The sequence below is a fragment of the Babylonia areolata genome, chromosome 18 (assembly GCF_041734735.1).
Source record: "Babylonia areolata isolate BAREFJ2019XMU chromosome 18, ASM4173473v1, whole genome shotgun sequence".
NCBI lineage: Eukaryota > Metazoa > Mollusca > Gastropoda > Neogastropoda > Buccinidae > Babylonia > Babylonia areolata.
In genome coordinates, this window is record NC_134893.1 from 29,074,801 (window position 1) to 29,098,181 (window position 23,381).

General features: G+C 37.4%; 2 protein-coding genes across 2 annotated transcripts; one reads left to right on the forward strand and one right to left on the reverse strand.

Annotated features, from left to right (window-relative positions):
• The first annotated feature begins 342 nt into the window (after positions 1–342).
• LOC143292626 (S-adenosylmethionine synthase-like) lies at positions 343–16,911 on the forward strand. The gene is made up of 8 exons (XM_076603093.1): positions 343–482; positions 2,486–2,686; positions 3,007–3,119; positions 4,477–4,620; positions 5,306–5,524; positions 6,662–6,844; positions 9,027–9,160; positions 9,549–16,911. Exons 1-8 carry the CDS (start codon positions 407–409, stop codon positions 9,649–9,651), a joined length of 1,173 nt encoding a protein of 390 aa, XP_076459208.1. The 5' UTR covers positions 343–406; the 3' UTR covers positions 9,652–16,911.
• Positions 14,614–22,509, reverse strand: LOC143292627 (FAS-associated death domain protein-like). The gene is made up of 2 exons (XM_076603094.1): positions 22,120–22,509; positions 14,614–17,281 (listed from the first exon to the last, which is right to left on the reverse strand). The coding sequence occupies exons 1-2, from the start codon at positions 22,451–22,453 to the stop codon at positions 17,031–17,033; spliced, it is 585 nt and encodes a 194-aa protein (XP_076459209.1). The 5' UTR covers positions 22,454–22,509; the 3' UTR covers positions 14,614–17,030.
• Between the last annotated feature and the right edge of the window lie 872 nt (positions 22,510–23,381).

The window sequence follows — 23,381 nt, forward strand, 5'->3', positions numbered from 1 at the left end:
ACACCAGGGGTCACTCCCTGAAACTGGCCAAGGGCGATCCAGTTTGTTAGTTTGTAGGCTTTATACACCCACGCATGCCACAGTAACAGTAGGAGCTTATGGACCGTGTTTAGGCCAGAAGGCCTACACACTGATTCTGTCAAGTTCAAGTTTAATATGCACGGTGGTGCGAAACAATTACCTGTGATATTTTTTTAGCATTGGTGCAGTTGAGTCTCTTTGTGGTCTGTGTGTTTTGTACTTTGTGTTCTTTCTGGCAAGAACTTAGCGGGAAGAGAGAGAGAGAGAGAGAGAGGGAAAAAGGAGCAGCAGCAAGGGAGGTAAGTCCACTCAATCGCCAGACCAACTTCCGTCGTGAAAAACGCCGACATCTTTTGGCAGACGACGAGTTGTCACTTTGGACACCATGGCTAGCACGCAGGATGAGACTGCAAAGAACACTTTCCTTTTTACATCAGAATCTGTGGGAGAAGGGCATGCAGGTAACTAAATTTATAAGTCCCCCCACACCCCACGAATACATTTTTAGTGCTGACTGCAGCATAGGGCGGATAGGCCTCAGGGACCTTTTTTTTTCTTCTTTTTTTAAATTGTTATTTTTTTTTATTTTTTACCCAGCTTCCGCACAAGGTGGAGATGGGTGCCGACTAGTCCAGTTGCTTGCAGCTGGGCGAAAAGCGAAAAGTATCCTGCCGGTCTAAACCCACTTTTTGTTGTTTTTTTCGGCTAGGAATCATATACAGAGTATGACAGTGTGATCACTCTGCGGAAGGAAGGAAGGAAGACCGACGGGCACTGATAAATGATACAGTGATCACTGGTAGCCTGATGATAGTGAATACTTTTTCATGCATCATGCATGTCCAGAGCAACGTTTCTGTTTACTCGTTTTGCCCATGTACATGGACCACTGGCTTCGTACTACCATCGGGTTTAGTTATTGAGATTATATTAAACTACTTCGTCAAACATTTGATGCGATCAAAGTAAGATACTTCCACAGTTCCAGTTCCCTGTCTTATTGCACTCCATGAATTAAAAGGAGGTCATAATAAATAAGGTCAAAATAAACAAAACAAATTTCGTAACTAACCAGTTCCGCAAGTTCTTTACTAACTGTATCATAAATTTGTGGAATAACCTTTCCTATGACACCATCAATGCACCAACGGTAAACGCCTTCAAAAATCACATTGACAAAAAGTTTAAGAACCATGTATTTTCCACAGAGTTAAATCTTTACTGAGCTGTAGATAAATATAGTATACACTATGCCAGACGAAAACAAGGGTTTGTTCACAACAAGTGATCCAAAAGCACATAAATGGACACTGATTATGAGGACAAAAGGCTTTTAGCCTATAGCCAAACATTTATGTGATTCTGTGATTGAATTTAAAAGAGCGGAAATAGGGTATGACCCTTTTCAGTCTTTTTTAAAAAAAATTTCTTTTTAAAAATCCTTTTACAATGTTGAATGAACTTACGAAGTATTGCTCTAAGCACAGTACCATTTTATCTTGCTTGTAATTCATTTTCAGATTCTGTCTTCCAAAGTCACACTATATTTTATATATATATATATATATATATATATGTATATATATATATATATATATATATGCATACACACATACACACACACACTGAAGAACAATGTTTTATACAGACCTTGAATTTGAGAACTAACAAACCTTCTAAAAATCTTGGGAACCATTGCTTACTTCACAGTATTGTTATAAAAAGAGAAAACAGTCATATCATTTGTCTTTGTAAAGTGTGTGTGTGTGATTGTGTTTTAGGCATTCAAGTTGTGTATGCGTGAGTTTGAGAGGATGGTGTTTGGGTGAGTTGTGACAGAATAAGAAAGTGAGAAATACAGAGATCAAAGTTGGGAAAAAATTCCAGAAAGGGAAGGTAGTACATATGGGAATGGGGTGATTGGTGTGTTGGCTGAATGGTTTCAGTGTTGTTTTTTTGTTTGAGTATCCAGAGTTCGATCTCAGTTTCAGCACACAAGATGGGCTAAGGGTAAAGATTTTTCCAATCTCCAAGGTCACCATAAAAAAAAAAAATTATGGGCGTTTAAGTGTTTGTTGTTGTGTTTTTTTGTTTTTTTTTACCCATCCTTAATGGCAACCACACTCCAGTTAAGGAATCTGCAGGTCAGCACATATGTTGACCTGGGGTGATTGGAGAAAATCTCCACCCATTAACTGCCTGGCACAGATACCAGGATCAAATCAGAACATGGAGGTTGAAAGTCCTATGCTCTAATGACTTGGCTGTTGTGCCTGTCACGAATCAGTGATCATCAGTAAAACTGACCAGTAATCCTTCCATCCATTTGTTTGTTTACACATGATAACAAAAATCAATTTGAATGAAATGCTACGAGATATGAAACAAAAAGTTTGGAAAGTGGTGGAAGTGAAGAAAAGATTGTGCAGAGTTGCCTAACATTGTTTGATGGTTTGATTTGCAGACAAAATCTGTGACCAGGTGAGCGATGCGATCCTTGATGCCCATCTGCGACAGGACATGTTTTCCCACGTGTCTTGTCAGACGGCTGCCAAGACCGGGATGATACTTGTGTGTGGGGACATCACGTCCAAGGCTCATGTCAACTTGCAGCGGATCATCCGCAACACTGTCAAAGAAATTGGGTACGACAGGTCTGCCAAAGGTTAGTGTGTGTCTCAGAGGGGGAAAAACAACAACAAAAAAGCCTGAAGAATCTTGTTAGCATTTTGTTGTTTAGATTGTGTGCGTGTTATTAACACACACACACACACACACATACACTCTTATACACTCACATACAATTGCATTTATGCAAATCTCTCTCTCTCTCTCTTTACACAGACACGCAGACAGACATACATATATATGTATGTGTGTGTGTGTGTGTGTGTGTGTGTGTATATATATATATATATATATATATATATATATCATATGTGTGTGTGTGTATATGTTTGAATGAATTCATCAAATGTTTTTCAGGTTTTGATTACAAGACCTGTAATGTAATCCAGGCACTTGATATGCACAACCCAGACGATGAAGATAATGGATATGAAGGTCAAGAAAATGAGGAGCAGCCGGCCCGAGATCTTGTAAGTGTTTCGAATGAAGATTGTCAATCCAGTATGGTTTGAATCTGATGGGTTATACTTATATATTTTTTTCAGTATATATTTTAACCCTTTCGCTGCCAGGAAAATAAGATTTAAGTGAAATCTATTTGCCAGGGTTTTTTCACAAAAAACGGGTATAAATTTTCAAAAAATTCTGTGCTCTTTGTTATTGGAGAAAGACCCATAAAAGTATATATTTTCTGAAAGGGAAATGAATAAAGAATACAAAACACATGATGTTTTCCCATTTTATGCATTTTAAGTGACATGCTGTTGTTTTGAAATCAGTGTTTTGTTTTTTGTCACATTTTCAGCTTGTTCATTGCAAACATTAGTCTGGTAATTTGCACAAAAATATCATTTTCTGGACAAATGGATATCTGCACACACAAAATCATACTAGAACAACCACAATATAAAAAAAAAAAGAAAAAGAAATAGATGCATTGTGACTTCTGCAAGTGATAATATGGATGTGAGGCCACGCCCCCTCAGTCTCCACCCCCCTTCTCTTCACCCCTCTCACACCGTCACTTCATCAGACCGCGTTGGCTGAGTGCCAAGAAAATAGCTCATACGGTGCCCTGCTAAAAATTCGTCTGCTAGAGTTGAACAGCCTGCATCACTCACTGATAGTTGTGTCTTGGCCACTCTCTTGATTGCTCCCTTTATTTTCTATCAAATCGTCCTATAAATGTTCACCACTGTCTTCTCCTTCGAATTTATGCTCCAATTCTTTCTGAGCATTAGCTAAAGAAAGTAATCTTGGTTGATTTAGTTCGCCACGAGCGCATGTCTTGAGCACGGAGTCAGTCCGACATTTTGTTGAGCGAGCGAGGAGAGGAGCCAGGCAAAGACTGCGGCCAGTAACCCAACCAAAACGTTCAAATAAAGGACTGCCTTATGACGCAGATGGTGTTTCTAGCTATGAATAGAATCCAGAAAGATTCCCCAAGCTAAAGCTACCAGCATTTTTGTCAACGAACTGAATGCAAAGCATGGAAAAGTCAGAATATTTCGATGACGAGTTATCTCGTCATGCAGGCAGCGAAGCATACATGCTTGCCATGACGAGTTATCTCGTCATGCAGGCAGCCTAGGGGTTAAAGTCTTGTGTGGTCTGGATCCAGAGTCAGTTTCACTTGCTGAATCACTGCTGAAATTATTATGCTAGAATAGTGTTTATCAAATTCTGTGCCTTGTAATGTTGTATTATTTTATCAGAGACATCTGTATGCCCTGTTGTCTACCTCGTTGAGAAGAGATTATTTGGCTAAGGTTTCTTTTCCTTCTTTTTTAAATTGAAAAAAAAATCCTTTTTTCTTTTACTGCGCAGGGTCTCATGTTTGGCTATGCCACAGATGAAACTGAAGAATGCATGCCGCTAACCATTACACTGTCTCACGAGCTGAATGCCAAGATTGCTGAGTTGCGGCGTAATGGCCAACTTCCATGGGCACGACCTGATACAAAGACACAGGTGTGTACCTTTCTGTATTTCTTTTTGTTTAGTTTTTTTTTTCCTTTTTTTTTCTTTGTGAATACAGTGTCAGTTTGTCAGCATATTATTATGTAATCAATTTATATTTGTATGCTTAAACTAATTTGGATTTAATTCTGTCTCCTGCTTTCTTCTTACCTTTCTCTCCGCCCACCTGCTTTTCCACATTGAGGTCTGCAGAAGAACACTCAAGGCATGACAGTTGGAACTGACAGCTGAGGATTGAGATTAGTTTCATCTGTGGTGGTAAAAAATATTTGAGAGTAAACACAAAATAATGTGCTTCAGCATGAACATACATGGACAAAAGTATGGACACACATGACACACACACATGTATGAACAGCACATTGGCACCATACATGTACATTCATGCATGTGTGCTCACAGATGCAGAAACAGACTCAGTTACACCCACATCACATCTATGATGCAAATGAACTGGATATATATGTTATATATATTTGTTAGTATTGTATTGTATTGTGGCTTATAAACCTTAATGTTTCATGACAATAAAGTATTCTATTCACACACACACACACACACATACACACACACACACACATGCGCGCGCGCACACACATCCCATTGTTAATACACACATACAACGTGCACCTGTAATGCCTGCAAACAAACTGACAATCTTCAAAATTAATCACAGGTGACAGTGGAATACCGCATTGACAAAGGGGCAACCGTTCCCATCCGGGTTCACACGGTGGTGATATCGGCACAGCACGATGAGACGGTGACGCTGGATCAGCTGCGAAAAGACCTGATGGACAAGGTGGTGCGCCCTGTCATTCCTGCCCACTATCTGGATGACAGTACCGTCTTCCACATACAGCCAGCCGGGCGTTTCATTATCGGAGGTCCCCAGGTAAGCTGGGGTATGATTCTGCTGTCAGCATACTCCTTGAAAACGCAGTATTGTTTGTCTGCATGGCATGGCTAAAAATGGGTGTACACCTAAACGGCCATGCATACAGGTGAATGTGGGAGTGGCAATCCATCAAGAGTGGAGAATAGGCAGACAAAGTTGTTAAGAGTGTTGGTGGTGAGATTAACAAATCGCCTTAATTATAGACCTGATAAACTTTGTGTGTGTGAAAGTAAGTGACTGATTGTTATGCTGTGTTTCGTTAGTATCTAATATTTAAAGTTAGGAAGGACGTGTGCAAAGATGAGGTGAAAAGTATGGACTTGTATATATACTGTTGTGTTCACACACACACACACACACACACACACACACACACACACACACATTCACACTCTCTCTCTCTTTCTGTCTCTTTCTCAATCTCCCTCTCTCATACATTCTTTGTCACACACAACTCAATGTGTATTACACTCAGTCACACACATACATGTATATATACATGTGTTTGTTTCTGAGTGTGAAAGAGTGCATGTATGCATACATACTTTCATGCATAGAGACAAGACAGATAAAAACAAGACATTGAAACGGTTTGCTTGTTACGTATATTTCCCATTGCCTCTGTCAAATGTGAGGAGGGAGTAATGTAAAGATGAAAGGTATAGCCATGCATCCTTAGTGAACAGTCCATCATCAGTTGTTGTTTCTTTTTGTGTGTGTGTGAGTGTGTGTGAGCACATCTACAGTGCAGCACCACACAATTTAACACCCCCTTTTTTCTACTTGGAAGTTTATTTGTTTGAAATTCAGACATGTTTGCTGTGTGATGAAGGCATAACTCAAGTGACAACCTTCGACATATGTGCAGACCTGTGAGTGTCTAAACCCCTTTGTTTTGTATTCTTATGCAGAAGATCAAATGAAATACATGCATATTAAAGATCCTGTGGAAACAAGAATATTCCCATCAAACACCCCCCTGCCCCCCACCTCCAAAATCGGGAGTATAGTTGTCAACATGATAGGGAGAAATGTTCTTACTCATAAAATCCCACTTGTATACATTATATGAGTGAACATGGGAGTTGCAGCCCAAGAAGAAGAAGAACCTGATTTCTTCAAAATGCTTCCCAGGGTGACGCAGGGCTGACAGGGCGGAAGATTATTGTGGACACATATGGAGGGTGGGGGGCCCACGGGGGTGGGGCCCTGTCTGGGAAAGATCCAGCCCAGATTGACCGATGTGCTTCCTACGCCGCTCGCTGGGTGGCCAAGTCCCTGGTCAAGGCAGGGCTCTGTCGCAGAGTGCTGGTGCAGGTCAGTGTAGCCATTATGATGATTATGACAGTAACAGTAATAATAATGATACTACTCCTATTACTACTACTACTATGGTACTAGTACTACTACGTTGGTGCAGGTCATTGTAACTATAATGATCATGATGACAGTAATGATAATAGTAATGATACTACTCCTACTGCTACTACAATTGTACTAGTACTGCTATGTAATAATAATAGTAATGATATACTCCTACTGCTACTACTGTTGTACTTCTACTATGCTGGTGCAGGTCAGTGTAACTATAATGATGATAATGACAGTAATGATGAAAATGATACTACTCCTACTACTACTATTGTACTAGTACTACTATGCTGGTGCAGGTCAGTGTAACTATAATGATGATAATGACACTAATATTAGTAATAATAGTAATGATACTACCCCTGCTACTACTACTATTGTACTAGTACTACTATGCTGGTGCAGGTCAGTGTAACTATAATGATGACAATGACAGTAATAATATTAGTAATGTGACTACTCCTACTGCTACTACTATAGTACTAGTACTACTATGCTGGTGCATGTCAGTGTAACAATAATGATGACAATGACAGTAATAATATTAGTAATGAGACTACTCCTACTGCTACTACTATAGTACTAGTATTACTATGCTGGTGCATGTCAGTGTAACTATAATGATGACAATGACAGTAATGATAATAATGATACTACTCTTGTTACACTACTACTACTAATATCAGTAATGATAGTGGAGTTGTTTGTGTTCCCAAATTCAAATGAGAGAAACACAGTATTATAGTAAGCATTTTTTTTTTTATATACAGTTTTATCAACAGTGCTGTCATCTGTAAAGTCATTGTCACTTTCCAACTTTAAGGTCACAACACAGTATGATGGAGAAAAAAATGTTAAAGTGTAATAGAGCTTATCCTATTTATCAAAGTTTGGCAGTGTTTGGTTAAGGCAAGAGCATAAAACATTTCCCAGAGTCAGATTTTGAGGTCAAAGTTACTGCAGTGTGCAGTCAAAAGTCTGTTGCGAGATGGTGTGCTGTGCAGCGTCCTTTCTAAGTAAGAATGTTTTTATTAATATTTTTCAGTTTCTGTACTGGACTAAGGGTGTATCACACAACAATGTTGAAGGCCTTACCTCATGTCGTTGTTAATGGTGATTATTTAGTTAAACAAGACTTTTATCCTTGAATGGCAGTATACAAGTTATTTCTCATCATCATAATAGTGATTTTTCAAGCTTTATATTAAGAAGAAGCAACAATCTGAGTCTTGTATTCATGCATAATGCAAATTTCTGGGATCTTTAGATTTTTGTGGATAAATAGTTGATATTTTTTCCCATTGATATTTCATATATTGTTGGAAGCTGTTAGTTTGAAGCATGTCCTTCGAAGACTCAAAGGAACTTAATCTTTTTTCCTTTCTTAGTGTGTGGAGAATACTCTTAACTGTGTATTCATACTGAATCGCAACAAATTCCAAGAATGTCAAAGGACACACACAAAACACACACACACACTCACACACACACACACACACACACACACACACACACACACACACACACACACACATAATAATTATGATAACAATAGTTTCAGTTTCAGTTTCACTTTCTCAAGGAGGCGTCACTGCGTTCGGACAAATCCATACACGCTACACCACATCTGTTGAGCAGATGCCTGACCAGCAGCATAACCCAACGCGCTTAGTCAGGCCTTGAGTGCATGCTTACATATTTGTGTACCTATGAAAGTGGATTTCATTTTACGTAATTTCGCCAGAGGACAACACTCTCGTTGCCATGGGTTCTTTTTCAGTGCGCCAAGTGCGTGCTGCACACGGGACCTCGGTTTATCGTCTCATCCGAAAGACTAGACGCTCAGTTTGATTTTCCAGTCAAACTTAGGAGAAAGGGCGAGAGCGGGATTCGAACCCACACCCTCACGGACTCTCTGTATTGGCAGCTGAGCGTCTTAACCATTCTGCCACCTTCCTCCTTTTTAACAATAGTAATAATGATAATAATATCATCAACGAAAGAAAAAAAAACTTAACCTATTGACAAGTGTGTTCCAGATGTTAAGGAAAGTGACACATCCTTCCCAAGTTCTATTAACTAAATTGTCTTTTCTCCCCAGCATGAAATAAATTGCTGCCTGTTACAGCTGGCCTATTCTATGGGGGTGGTGGAGCCCCTGTCTGTGATGGTGTTCAGCTATGGAACGTCCACCAAGTCCCATGAAGAACTGCTGAAAATCGTCCACAAGAACTTTGATCTGCGCCCTGGCAGGATTGTCAGGTAAACTGCTGCTTCTTTGTCACTTGGAAATAAGGCGTTGTGGGTTTTGTCACAGCTGTAATATGTCTTGACAGGTTTTCTGTTTCTCTCTCTCTCTCTCTCTCTCTCTCTCTGTGTCTCTTTTGTTGACTTGTCTTCAAGATGCGTCATGACTTGTCCAGTGTATATAATCAGTAATTTGTGGTGTTAGATACCTCTATTTAAAAAAATATTTTTTATGAATATGTAATGTTTTTTAGAAACAGTGTTACGAAAGAACATTGCAAAATTCAGAATGTAAACTGTGTGTCTGTTGTATGTACTGATGTGTTTGTACAGTTTTTTGTTCAGTGATAAAAAAAAAAATCAAGAAGAAGAAAAAAAGAACATTTTCTGTGACATTTTTCAGTGATCTAAATCTCCGGAGACCCATCTATCAGAAGACAGCTGCATATGGACACTTTGGGCGCCCAGAGTTCCCATGGGAGCAGCCCAAGACTCTGGAACTGTGAAAGACTCTGGACCTGTGAATGGAACAGTAGTGAGAGAGGGATTCCGCTGATGGTTTATTTGTCAGTATTGGTACAGTGTTTGGTGTATAGAAGAGGGGGCAAATCATGTGATCAAGCAAGAAAGGGAAAAATGTACATTTATTTTGTTCTTGCGTAGAATTCCATAAAAATATAGACCCGGTGGGTGCTTATGCTTGGAGTATATGACGGGAGGATTAGAGAGGAGGAGGAAGGCATGACATAATTAATCAGATCTTTTATTTTGCTTCAAGACATAATTACAAGGGAATGGTAAGATATGTTTCAGTATGGGTGTGTACTGAAAATAAAGAGGGTGAAGCGTGTATAATATTTATGTATATCTACTTGTGGGTGACATTTAATTTTACGCTGTGGAGGGAAGAATGATTTACCTGCATCTTGGGTTTTGTTTCAAGCTATGGTAAGTAGGGAATGGTAGAGTTTATTTCAGTATGGGTGTGTACTGATGATAAAGAGTGAAGTATATCAGGTTCATATAGATCTACTCTTGGGTGACATTTATTTTTCATTCTGAGATCATGGATGACAATTTTATTCCGAGCTAGAGTATGAGTTCATACTCAGTTTTATTCTAGGTGATGTTCTGCAGTTGTTCATCTTGAGACTGCCGGCAGTTCAGTTAGACAAGTGCAAAAGCTTGTTGGTTCACTGCCTCTTTTTGAGGGTGTGGAAATACATCTTAAAGATACTGATAACACAGCAAGCCTTCATTAAAGTTGTGTGAATTCCATGTTGTTCAGAAAGAGGTGAAATCAGTTTAGGTGATTTCATATGAAAATACCTCCTAAATTATCCAGTTGAAATTGTTTTTGTCGTTGGTTGGCTCATGTGTCAACAAAGTGAGTCAGTGTATTCACCCTGTTTTGGCTGTCAGTGTCTGGTAAACTTGAACATTGGAATTTTCTCTGCAACTGCAAATGGTGCAGGAATCAAACTTGGTAGTGTGGTCAGCATCAATAAGGCCTTTCCAGTCAGCTTCTTCATGATGAAATGACAATCAGGTCAGAGGTCAAGGTCATTATTTGACAAAATAGAAGATAGAGCTTGTGTCTTACATCCAGTTTTCATCAAACTTTGTATTCTGAGTGGCCATGGTAGCATGATGTCATGAATGTTACAGCTTGACATGTGATGGTAGGAAAGAAGGTACAAAAGAGAGAAGTTGTTGCACACAATCTTTGTCAGACTTAGTGCAGTGACCAGCTATAGCCAGAACTCCAACACTTTCAAAATGTCAGGGCTAGAGGTCTAAGTTCATGGTCATAGTAGTGTGAGATAAAAAATTCCATGTTTCAACTAAAGATGGTGTGCTTTACAGCTGTCAGCATCCTTATTGTTATTCCCATAATTCATGTGCTTGATAGGTGGCTGTTGCACGTGTCTTGAAGGCCTTGCCTCTCTTGCTGTTTACACCTTGATTTATTTTCTGTTTTGGTCACCAAATACAAATAATTTATTTTCTTATTTTGTTACCTACTTTGAAACTTGAAAGCAGTTCATAGCTTAGTTTCCTATTTTTCTTGGCCACTTGTTTTTTGTTTGTTTTTTACCTTTCTGCCATCACCATTGTGTATGTGCATGGTGATGAGCACTTTCAGCTGGAGTGATGGTATGGATGTGTGGGATGTAGAGTCATCATGTGGTCAGTCATTTATCTTCATGGCACTTCTGAGTAAGCATGGAAGTGCATTAAACTTTTTGACATGGACCTCATCGACATGTGCAAGAGTGACTGAACAAACTTAGTGAATCTGTCTTGACGAATATGTCTTGACACTTGAGAATTAAGAAAAGGTTGTGAACAAACTGACAGGTGGAATTTTTGGTTCATTATACACCCCTAGTCTTTTTATTTCTTTTCATTGTATAGGAGGTTATTGTTGACACATTTGGTGTGACAGATTGATCACATTTTTTTTGTTATGATGTTATGATCAGAGCAGTTCGCTGAATCATGATTACAATTTGTTCCGTTGAAAGACTTTGTATGTGCAGAAAATGAATCCTGTCTCATAATGTTGCAGCTTCTTCTCAGGAGCATTTATTTCTTTTCCCTTGATAAACTCAGAAGGAATAGGATGAAGAGGGATTGAAATTACCTTGATTATGATATTTCATATCTCTGTAGAGATTATCTTTGATCAGGTGGTTGGGTTTTGAAGTGTTACATTTAAAAGCAAAAGACTTTATTGAAATTCATTTTCATTTGATCAAAGTAGTAGTATTTCATGTATGGGGCTTCAGTGTTTCAGAAAGATTTGGAAACTGAACATCAGCCCCAGCAAATAGTCAGCAAAATGGAGAAGAGATTCATGAAATAGACGGACAGACAGACACAGAGTAACGCATGTGCTCACACACATGCAAACAAACACACCCACACCCACAGTTTTGTGATGCTCACCTTTAAAGCAGATAATGTATTTGTCTCCATAATGAATATGTTCTGGTATAGTCTTCAGCTTGAAAAATGTCTGTTGCCCACCAAGCCTGTTTCATCTTTTTAACTTGCATTCCAAATCATTCTTTGTTTCACTGAATAATACTAATTTATTATTTAGTCATAAATGATTGAAGATGTGTTTTTTTCTTGTAACTAATGTAAGCTGTAAATCGAATCTTGTTTTTTCAATGTTTCTTTACTTTTTACAGTGTGCATTTCCTCTTTATACTAGTCTGCTTGGAAAGAAATGAATTTTTGTTGAAGGCTGGCACAGAAGGCAAACAGGTCTTTGATTCTTGACAGATTAGATATTTACAGACAGCTGCTAATCAGCAATGAAGAGTAATGAATATTGTGACACTTCTGCTGGTGGATCACATCACAGAGAAATCTGTTGTGACAAAGAGTAATACATTACAATGCATATCTTGAGTATTTGTAGTCTTCAAAGTTCGAAGTCTGCATTTTCTGGGGACATTGTTCCAAGGATTGATGTCTTCGAAGTAGCAAATATGCATGGACTATTTCATTACTGCAGTTTTATTTTGTTCTGAAAAATGATGAACAGGAGAAAAGGTATCTGGGGAAGCCAAACCCAGTGTTTTGGACAGTGTTGCAGATCAGTGTGTTGGTACAGTTTTGACAAGTTGGAGAATGTTTTTTTTCCTTCCTTTCTTCCTTTATGTTTGTTTGTTTGTGTTTGTTTGGTGGTTTTCTGAACTGGTCCTCGCTTTGTTTTCCAACACGTACAAGCAAGCTCATCCAAAAATGGCCAATATCTCCAAGGAGAACAAAATTCTGGCTTTATAAACGGTAGTGTTGATAAAAAACCAAAACAAAGAAGTTAATTTGGTGCTAATCTATGTTCTTATTTACAAGATGCTTTGTTGTATTGAACTATCAGGCTTGTTTACTGTCATCTTTTTTCTGTCTTGTATTTGAGCGGAGAAGGTGCATCCAGCCTTTTGGTTATTGATCTTGCCGCTTGGAAGGTTGACTGTTTTGGTCTTCCTTTGTTTTTATTCTGAATATTCAGTGTGCTGTGTTTACTACTTCTATGTTATTTATAACAAAGTGCATCAGAACAAAGTATGGACATCATTTGTCATCACAGCAGCCACTGAGCAAGCAGTTGATCGTTGACCAGTTCATGTACAAGTATGCTTCATTTGTGCACATTCAGCATTCTTGTTTAAAATTACTTATTTTATGACTCTTTAATAACATGTTTGTACCAGAATTTTCTGATGTTTAAGCCTTGCACATTGGATGTTTATTTTGTGATGTACGACCAGCACCATCTTTTTTCCTGTCCTCCCACCATCGATTTTCTCTGCATATCAGAGTTCAAGAATTAACTTAAAAAAAACAACCAAACTTGTTTGCAAGATACATGTGAAAGCTACATGTATATAATTTCAGTCCTAACAAGTTATTTTCATTGAAATACTCCCGCGTTTGAGATTATATAGTGGAAAATCTTACTGGTTACTTTTGTGTCCTACATTAACATTCGAAACAAAGTAAAGGGAGATTAAAAAAAAGACACACACACACACACATACACGCATAACAACAAAAATAGAAGAAAAGTGCATTAATACTTGCGAAGCACGCACGCATACACACACACACGTAGTGAAAAGATGTTAAACTAAAGAACGAATGTACGAACACACACATGCACACTCACACACACACACATATGTACACACATAATTATTATCTACATTTTATTACAGTGTGTGAAAGTGGACATAAATAAGGACACGTAACTTGTAAGATAACCCGAAAAATGTTTATTTCTGTGAATTTTGTATTATATTTTGTTTTTTGATTGAATCTCTCACCTTTTTGCCATTGGTTTGATTTCTGCAGATATTTTGGTTCTCGAATGATAACCTCTCTTTTTTCCCTTTTATTTGAATCAAGTGCATATACCATTCTTTTTTCCTTTGTTTATAGGTATACCTACCCATTTATATGTATTTTCCATCTCTTTGTGATGGTGTGTACAATACATTTTTGTTTTTCATTGAATGTTTGAGGCAGATCCTAAATAAAATGGTTACACTTACAGTTTCGTGTTACTTCTGTTGTATGTTTGTGTATAAGTATTGAAGGTGTTTCTCTTTTATGTTGTTTTTTTTTGAAGCCCTCGCACATTTTGAGAATGATTTTAAAAAAGTGTTTTTTTCAATTAATTAGCCATTTCACAATGCTGTTTTTATTATTTTGTGGATAATTAAAAAAAAAAAAGGAAACAAAAAAGAAGAAAAAAACCAACCAACCAGAAAGCAACTTCCCAATTGAAAATAAATGCTTTATCTGTTGATCATCTTTTTTTTGTCTCCGATTATTCTTTAAAAAAAATGATCTTTAACAAAACATACACAAACATATATGCATAAACACACACACATGCACATTTCAACTGACGATATGAAACTTTTGAAAAAACAAACAATTACACTGAAAAGAGGAGCTGGATTTTATTACAGGCTTTTAAATTTAAGCCAAATTAATTTACACACACGTTGGAGGCAACCTTTATGGAAAACATCACAAATAAAATGAAATACCAAGAGGAAGCTTGAAAGGAACATGTACAGTCGCCTATAAAATCCTATCAAACATTATTTACATTTAACAGAAACGTTCTTGACATCTTTCCCTTCATTACTATTAACCTTCGCTGGCTATCATGGGTCGTACACAACCCAGAAGGGTACAAAAACGCAAATATCTCAGCCAATTCTTAATATTTTTCTACAAAATTCCAGAAATGCTTCCTACACTTAAAAGGCCAACTTTTGCCAAAAAATGAGAAAAAAAAAGAAAAAAAAAGAGAGTAATTAAAGGTGGCGTTTTAACTACACACGGACGCTTGTGTGGGTCGTGTATGACGGGTTTGGCCCATGCTTTTTAAAGAGGAAAAAACGTGGTCACCCCTTGAAAGCTTGTGTGGGTCATGCACGACCCATACCTTTTGAATATTGATTTCAGAAGGTTTAATTTGCAATTAGTGAAGGAAAATAAGTTTTACTTTCAATAGCCTCACTACCCCACTACTCTCCCACTACCCTGCCCCCCTCCTCCCCGCCCCGTCCCTTTTGCCCGTCTTCAGTTATAACCCCCTTCCAGCCTTTTCTCTAACAGCATGTACCTGTGTGACTGAGTATCTTTGTGCGTGTATAGGATGCTATGAGTCATCTCTCTCTGTGTGTGTGTCTCACTGTCTGTCTGTCTGTGTCTCTATCTATCTATGTGTGCATAAGTAGGGTTTCTATGTATGTGCATGTGGTGTTATGCATTTGTGTGTGTGATCAGTTGTGTATGTGAGTGTGTGTGTATGTGTGTGTGTGTGTGTGAATGCGTGAGCATGTGTTTCTTCTGAGTGTATGTGTTTGTGTGAGTCTGTGTGTGCGTGTGTGAGCGCATGTGTGTGTAATCAGTTGTTACAATATGTTTTCCTTTTCTATATTTTATTATAAGCTTTGGAGCAATATACAGGTTTTTGTCTCTTTACAAAGTATGGGTCGGTGCACGACCCACACAAGCTTTGGAGGAATATACAGGTTTTTGTCTCTAAAAGGTATAGGTCGTGGACGACCCACATGAGCTTCTGTGTGTAGTCAAAAGCGACAGCCAGCGAAGGTTAATTAACAATTACTTTTTCTACCGTCTTCCTTTATTTGTGGGCTTCAACTCCCATATTCACCCTTACGTATGTAGAGACTTTATGCATATGACCATTTTTACTCTGCCATACAGCCAGTCAGCCATGCTGTTTTAGGGATTGTGCATACTGGGTATGTTCATGTTTACATAGCTCACTGAACACTGAGATAGATAATATGAACTTAAACGTGGTTGTTTGATCTCTTACATAGTATGTGTACACACAAGAATGAGATTAAGGCACGAACAAGTCTGCATATGTTGACTTGAGAGATTGGAAAATTTTGCTTAATCCTTTCATGATTACCTTTAACCGTTTAGTGCCAGAAAACAAACAGTAGAAAGTTGTGTTTCAGGTCCAAACTCAATTTCCAGAACAATTAGCTGAAAACTGAAAAAATGCTCTTGGGATATACCATCCAGAACTCCAGATCAAATGTGTGAATTTTCAGCCTTCTGGATTTATTTCTCCAAAGACAACCAATGACCATACAATAAAGTACAACCACACATGCAGAAATGGTAGAGGAGGGGAGACACTTTTTCTCTCATAATTCTGAACAAAAGAAGGGTGAAAATTTCAATAAACTTTTCTTTTGCAATAACTAAATGCAGTTTAAATCTGCCAGTACTGAAAGAAACTGACAAAGTATGTGTTAAACATTGTGTAAAACAAATGTTGACTTGATACTAATTATTTCCAAAACTTCTGAGTGCTATTCCATGCATACATATAGAGTCCCCCCCCCCCCCCCAACCCCGCCGCTCTTTTTCACACACATACACACACACATGTATACATACTATACATTTTAGAAACACTTCAATATATTTTTTCTTTCCCTTGATATTTGATATTATTATACTGACACTTCCAAGTTAGATGACTGACATACATACTTACAAGGATGGATGTGCCATTAGTACTATCAAGTATCATGCAGAAGAATCGTTGTTCTGCTTATCTTTTGCATTTATTGGGTAACAGTTTCACTTTCACACATCATCAAACAAACAAACATTTTCCTTTAAAAGGTCCTTCACTGCAAAGTAATATGTATTGTCACACTTCTTTTGAAGTAGTATGAAACGGCCTTAACTGCAACCTCAACATGAAAAGGTATGCTATTACTAATTCACACTCATTTTACGGTGAGAGTGTCATCACAGTTTCATTGCTTTTTTGGGGTCTCCAACTGATGCCTTTTGTCCTTCAGTACATACCATTTGAAATCTTATGATGTAAGTCATTACGACTGACGTCTTTCAAAGCTTTCAGAATGTTGGTCTTTTTCAGACCGCTTGAGCACTCGCTGAAAGCCATGTGGATCTGCTCCTTGACGTTGCGTGGATGTGAGTCGATGCACATCTCCAGTTTTGCCTCTGTAACTCCCAAGGCTCTCATAAAGAACTTCCAGTCCCTGCCCAGGTTATCCATCAGGAATCCAATCTCTTTCCTCAGGTCTGCAAACAGAAACGCAGCAATTACTGCCATGATTATCAAAGAGAAACAAAATATCACACACACACAACATTACATTGTAACACCAGATGAATCAACAAAAAGTGCTGGAATTTGAGATAGTTTCAAAGAAATACAGTTTGTTTAACAACTAAGGACATAAAAAATATATAATTTATTAGCTTTCTCGACAATATCTTAACTTTTTAAAAATGGTGGGATGTTTTCCACATGACAGAGTTTTACAATATATATATATATATATATATATATATGTATATATATAATAATAATAATAATAATAATAATAATAATATTAAGCTGCTAGAACAGAAGACTACTCAGCTAAAGCCTTCTCTACAAAATTTTGACAAATAATTTTCATCAGTCGCAGAACATTAAAAATGTGATTGTCACCAAAGACAAAAACATCAGTGTTTACATTTTCTTTAACCATTCAATACTTACCACTGTATACTTGGATACAGAGCATTGTATACTTTAACATGTTGCAATGTATAGTTTTGATTATACAACAATTAGAACTGAAAGAGAACTGGATGATAAACTGAGATCTTTATATATTGACTAGCATGCTGACATAAAAAAAGAAAAGAAAAAAAGAGAATTAAATTTAGATACGGAACTGGACTTCGTCCATGCAGTATCTTGAGATGAATGGTAAATGTGGACTTCTTTCCCTCATGTTACTTGTACAACTGTGGCTGTTGTTTCTTTCTTTGTTGGTGAGAAAGCTCAGTCTTCCTCTTGTGAACAGAGTGAACGGTTAATTGTATTTCTCTTTTTTGTCACAACAGATTTCTCTGTGTGAAATTTGGGCTGCTCTCCCCAGGGAGAGCACGTTGCTACACTGAGAGCACCACCCTTTTTTTTTTCCTGCGTGCAGTTATATTTGTTTTTCCTTTCAAAGTGGATTTTTCTACAGAATTTTGCCAGGGACAACCCTTTTGTTGCTGTGAGTTCTTTTACGTGCACTAAGTGCATGCTGCACACAGGACCTCGGTTTATCGTCTTATCTGAATGACTCAGACTGTGTCCAGACCACCACTCAAGGTCTAGTGGAGGGAGAGAAAATACCGGCGACTGAGCCATGATTCGAACCAGCTCGCTCAGATTCTCTTACTTCCTGAGCGGACGCGTAACCTCAAGGTTACCAGATGTTACTGTACAGCCAGTCTTGTGGCTGCTGGTACATGTTGTATGCTTGTAGTTACCTGACGAAAAACAGAGCCCAAGCCCATGATCAAACAGTGACAACTATTGTATTGGACTTCAACCATTAAATAATGAAACTTTAGTTAAAGAACAAAATGTTGATGACTTATTAATTGCCCAGCATCTGAAGAGTAACTCAATTTCTTTTTCTTTTTTTGCCCCCCTCCACTATTCCACTGTTCTCACCTTTGACAGTGTACATATATAACACATTGTTCCACTGTTCTCATCTTTCACAGTGTACATACATAACACATTGTTCCACTGTTCTCACCTTTCACAGTGTACATACATAACACATTGTTCCACTGTTCTCACCTTTCACAGTGTACACACATAACACATTGTTTCACTGTTCTCATCTTTCACAGTGTACACACATAACACACTGTTTCACTGTTCTCATCTTTTACAGTGTACATACATAACACATTGTTCCACTGTTCTTATCTTTCACAGTGCACACACATAACACACTGTTTCACTGTTCTCATCTTTCACAGTGTACACACATAACACATTGTTCCACTGTTCTTATCTTTCACAGTGCACACACATAACACACTGTTTCACTGTTCTCATCTTTCACAGTGTACACACATAACACATTGTTCCACTGTTCTTATCTTTCACAGTGCACACACATAACACACTGTTTCACTGTTCTCATCTTTTACAGTGTACATATATACATAACACATTATTCCACTGTTCTCATCTTTCACAGTATACACACATAACACATTGTTCCACTATTCTCATCTTTCAGTGTCCATACATACAACATTATTTTACTGTTCTAATCTTTCAAACATATCCATACAATATACATTATCTTACTGTTCTCATCTTTCAAAATGTCCATACATAACACTAAAAAAAAAAAATTTCTTTTTCTTCTTCTCTTTCTTTCTACAAGCCAATTACAAAGTAGGCATACAAAAATCAAACAATGAAAATTACAACATAAAACAGTGACAATGTAAGCATACAAATCAATCAAACTTGTGTGTGTGTGTGTGTGCGCGCGCGTGTGTTTAATTCTTTTTTCTTTCTTTCTTTACTTTTTTAAGATGGACATTTTTTTCGACTTTAATGTTTGATGTGCATTTGCACAGTTCTGTATTTTCTTGCTCTGAAGTGAACGGTTCCATGTGTGTGCCATGTCTCTTTCACTTCTCCTCTCTTGATTACATTGAGTGTGTGTGCACGCTCTAGGGTGTTATTAGTGCACAAATGTAAAAGAACATCCATAGAATCACAGCTAAACCACACCAAAGTGTGTATTCCTTTTCAAAGATAGATTGTAGTGAAGAGGAGGAATTTGTTTTCTTGAAGTCGCTTATAGCCATTTTACCAATCAAGACAAGTGTATTAATGTATTTATGGTATCTCTTCAAATAATTCAGGTTATCTACCCCCATAAGAATGTCTTTGACTGACAGTTTCAGTTTATGTTTGTTTCAAAGAGGATTTTTAGTTTGATGTATTTCCAAAATGTGTACACAACTGGACAATGATAAAAAAAAAGTTAAAAAAAGTCAACTGTGTCTGGGCAGTAGGAGCATTTGTTGTTTTCTTTTACATTCATTTTATTTAACATGATGTCTGTTTGATATATATCATGGAGGAATTTCTAATGCAGGACTCTGAGTCTAGTTTCTGTTGTTACACTTACGGCTTTAAGCCAGGCTTCCTTATCAATGATAACATCAAATTTCTTGTGCCAAAAATTGCAGGCTGTTGGAGTAAATTTTTCATTTTTCGTTAACAATATTTTCTTTATATTCTTTGGTTTTGTATTAACAATGATAGCTTCACAATCTGGTGTGACTGTCTCTGTTCTTTTCATTTGTACCCATTGCATCCATAGTCTTGGGATGGAACTGATCAGGGCATTGTATTCAAATAATGTGCCTACTCTGTTTTGTCCAACCTTGTTCTGTATTTCTTCAAGGGACAGTAATCTTCTTAAGTTCTTTCCCCACTGTGTATAATGTCCTTAACTTGTTCTATACCTTTATTTTGCCATGTTTGAATAAATAACACTTTATTTCTTAAACTGTGGTAGTGAATTATTGAACAATAACTGGTACTGAAATTCCTTCTGGGTCACTTCTTTAGATTTAGTGCATATAGTTTTATCATCTAACAGGTGATCAAAACATTTTTCCAATTCTTTCTAAACATTTTACATCCTTGCTTCTGCACTTAGTGTAAAACATCTGATTTTCTGTGGTCAGTTTGCCTAAGCGCATTCAGCTATGAAACTCCAGTTATCATGTTCAGTTGCCTTACATGGTTTACCTGCCCATTGTAAGTAGAAATATATCTGTTGATCAATTACATTTATCAGATCAATGCTTCCATCTTCATAGTTACTTTCCATTACTATTCTTTTTAATATTTGAAATGCTCTTCTATAGTTATGTTTCTTCTGCACAAAAAATTATATAAAATAGTATTTATTTTGTTGAGAACCCTATTTGGCATGCCTATTGACTGCATTATATAAAGTAACTGGCTAGTTGAGAATGCTTTAATGATAATAACCTTGCCTTGAATACTAAGGTCCTGTTTACTCCACTGTTTAAAAAAGTGTTTTATCAACGTGTTCAAATGGGATACTCTGTTTAACCAATTAGTTTCTACATCTTTGGCCATTCTGTTTGCATGAAAATAAATACTTAAAATTTTTTTTCTTCTTCTTTCTTTGAACATCCACCATCATCATTTGTGACATATGTGATGTAATGTACATATTTGTTTAGGCTACACATTTTCGCACTGTCACTAAATAATGGTAACTGTATTTTTTTCCCCTTTATCCTGGACTGTCTGGAAGGAGATATACAATGTACACAATACTGGGTTAACAACTATAACTGTTGCTTTGTGTCTAATATATAGGGTCCACACAGGACATTGAAAAATGTCAAAGTGAGAAAGACCTTGGCATAATTTTTGATAATGAACTATCTTTTGACATACATATACAAAATATAATAAATAAAGCCAACCTGATGATAGGGATAATTAAGAGAACATTTACCTATTTAGATAAAGATATATTTCTTAAACTGTATAAAGCATTAGTTAGATCACAAGTGGAATATGGTAATATTGTCTGGCACCCATTCCTCAAGAAACAATCTATAGCTATAGAAAGGGTGCAAAGAAGAGCAACTAAGATATTAAAAGAATGCAAAGCTATGAGCTATCACCAGAGACTTATATACACTTATATACTTAAATCTGCATTCATTAAAGGGAAGAAGGAAAAATTCACCAGCTAACAGAACTGCACATATGGAATGCATTACCATTTGAAACTAAACTTGCACAAAATACTAATGTGTTCAAAAATCTCCTCGACATGAACATCACTTTAAAAGAAAAATTTACTGACTTTGATGAGTGATTTACAGAACATGTAAAAGAAAATATATATGTATCCCACAAATAAAAGGAGACCAATATTGAAGGGGACATCAAAAAGGCCGTGAGGCCCAGGCAGTTAAATGCCAGTCCATACACTACTACTACTACCACCACTACTACTACCACTACTACTATAAAATTTCCTTGATTATCATTTTAGTACCTTCTTGCCCTGCGATACTCCCATTCTGATTGGCCACATTAGAATGAAGTGGTGAACTCTCAAACTGCTCGACAACATCGATCACATCCCGTCGATTATCTGTGCAGGTGCTCAGCAACTTCTTGAGAAATCTGAAGTCGTCCCTGGCAAGCAACTTTCGCTCTTCCAGCTTCCCCCACAAATCCAAAGATGTTTGGATTCCTTTCATATTTTTTTCTCCAATTCCTGCGTCTTTGCAGTAAAATTTCATGGCTGACAATTCTTGCGGAGAAATGAGTTTGTCCAGGGATATCAGCATATCACGATACGCAAAACCATGGTGATCCACTGCCATGGTTGAAGGCTTTCCGTGGTTCAACAGGAAAGGGCTGCAACAAAACTTCAACCCTCACCTACTTCCTGTCCAGCTTCGGGAATTCCCCATTATGTTGGTTAAGCTCCACGATTATCGTAGCGTGACTTCGACTGCAGAGTACTTATTATTGTATTGATGCTCTTTCTAATTGGCAACGGATGTTATGATTTATTACTTTTACACAATGTGTCAACAACTTCGCTTTTAGGGATGATAAAGTATTTTTGTATCGTATAAACTGTATCGATGCCTATGGCAATACAAAGAAAAGGTTCGGGTATCAGGCCAGCCAGTGTTTATTTCAGGTTCGGTTTCACTCACGTGGAGCAAATCTCATGATCTCATACAAACTGAATCAATAAATCTTAATTCCTAAATGTGCTTAAAAACAATCAGAGAGAGAGAGAGAGAGAGAGAGAGAGAGAGAGAGATGGGGTGGGTGATGGGTGGGGTTGGAAAGCTGCAGGAAAAGTTACTACATGTATCAGAAACTGTGAGAAGCCTTGGTATTTTTAGGCCTCTCAGGCAGAAAAGCTACTGAGAAGTTTACATAATTATCCAGATATGCATCGAAAGGACAGTTTCAGTTTCAGTTTTTCAAGGAGACGTCACAGAGTTGGGACAAATCCATATACGCTACAGCACATATACAACTATAAGCAACTGAACAGCAACGAGCTGCTTTTTCCTTCGACCTCAGAGTCAGTTTGAATGAAAAGCAATTATGTTATCTTGTTTACAGAAAAGGTAGCCATCCAGCAGAGAGAATTGACACTCTTGAGCCGCAGTTCCTTTGGTAAATGCATAAATATACTGCAGCATGCAATGAAATAAAGGGGAATCACCATGTATTTATCAAGAAACAAATTATAAAATGTTGCTGATTTCTTGCTGAGACTATTTGACT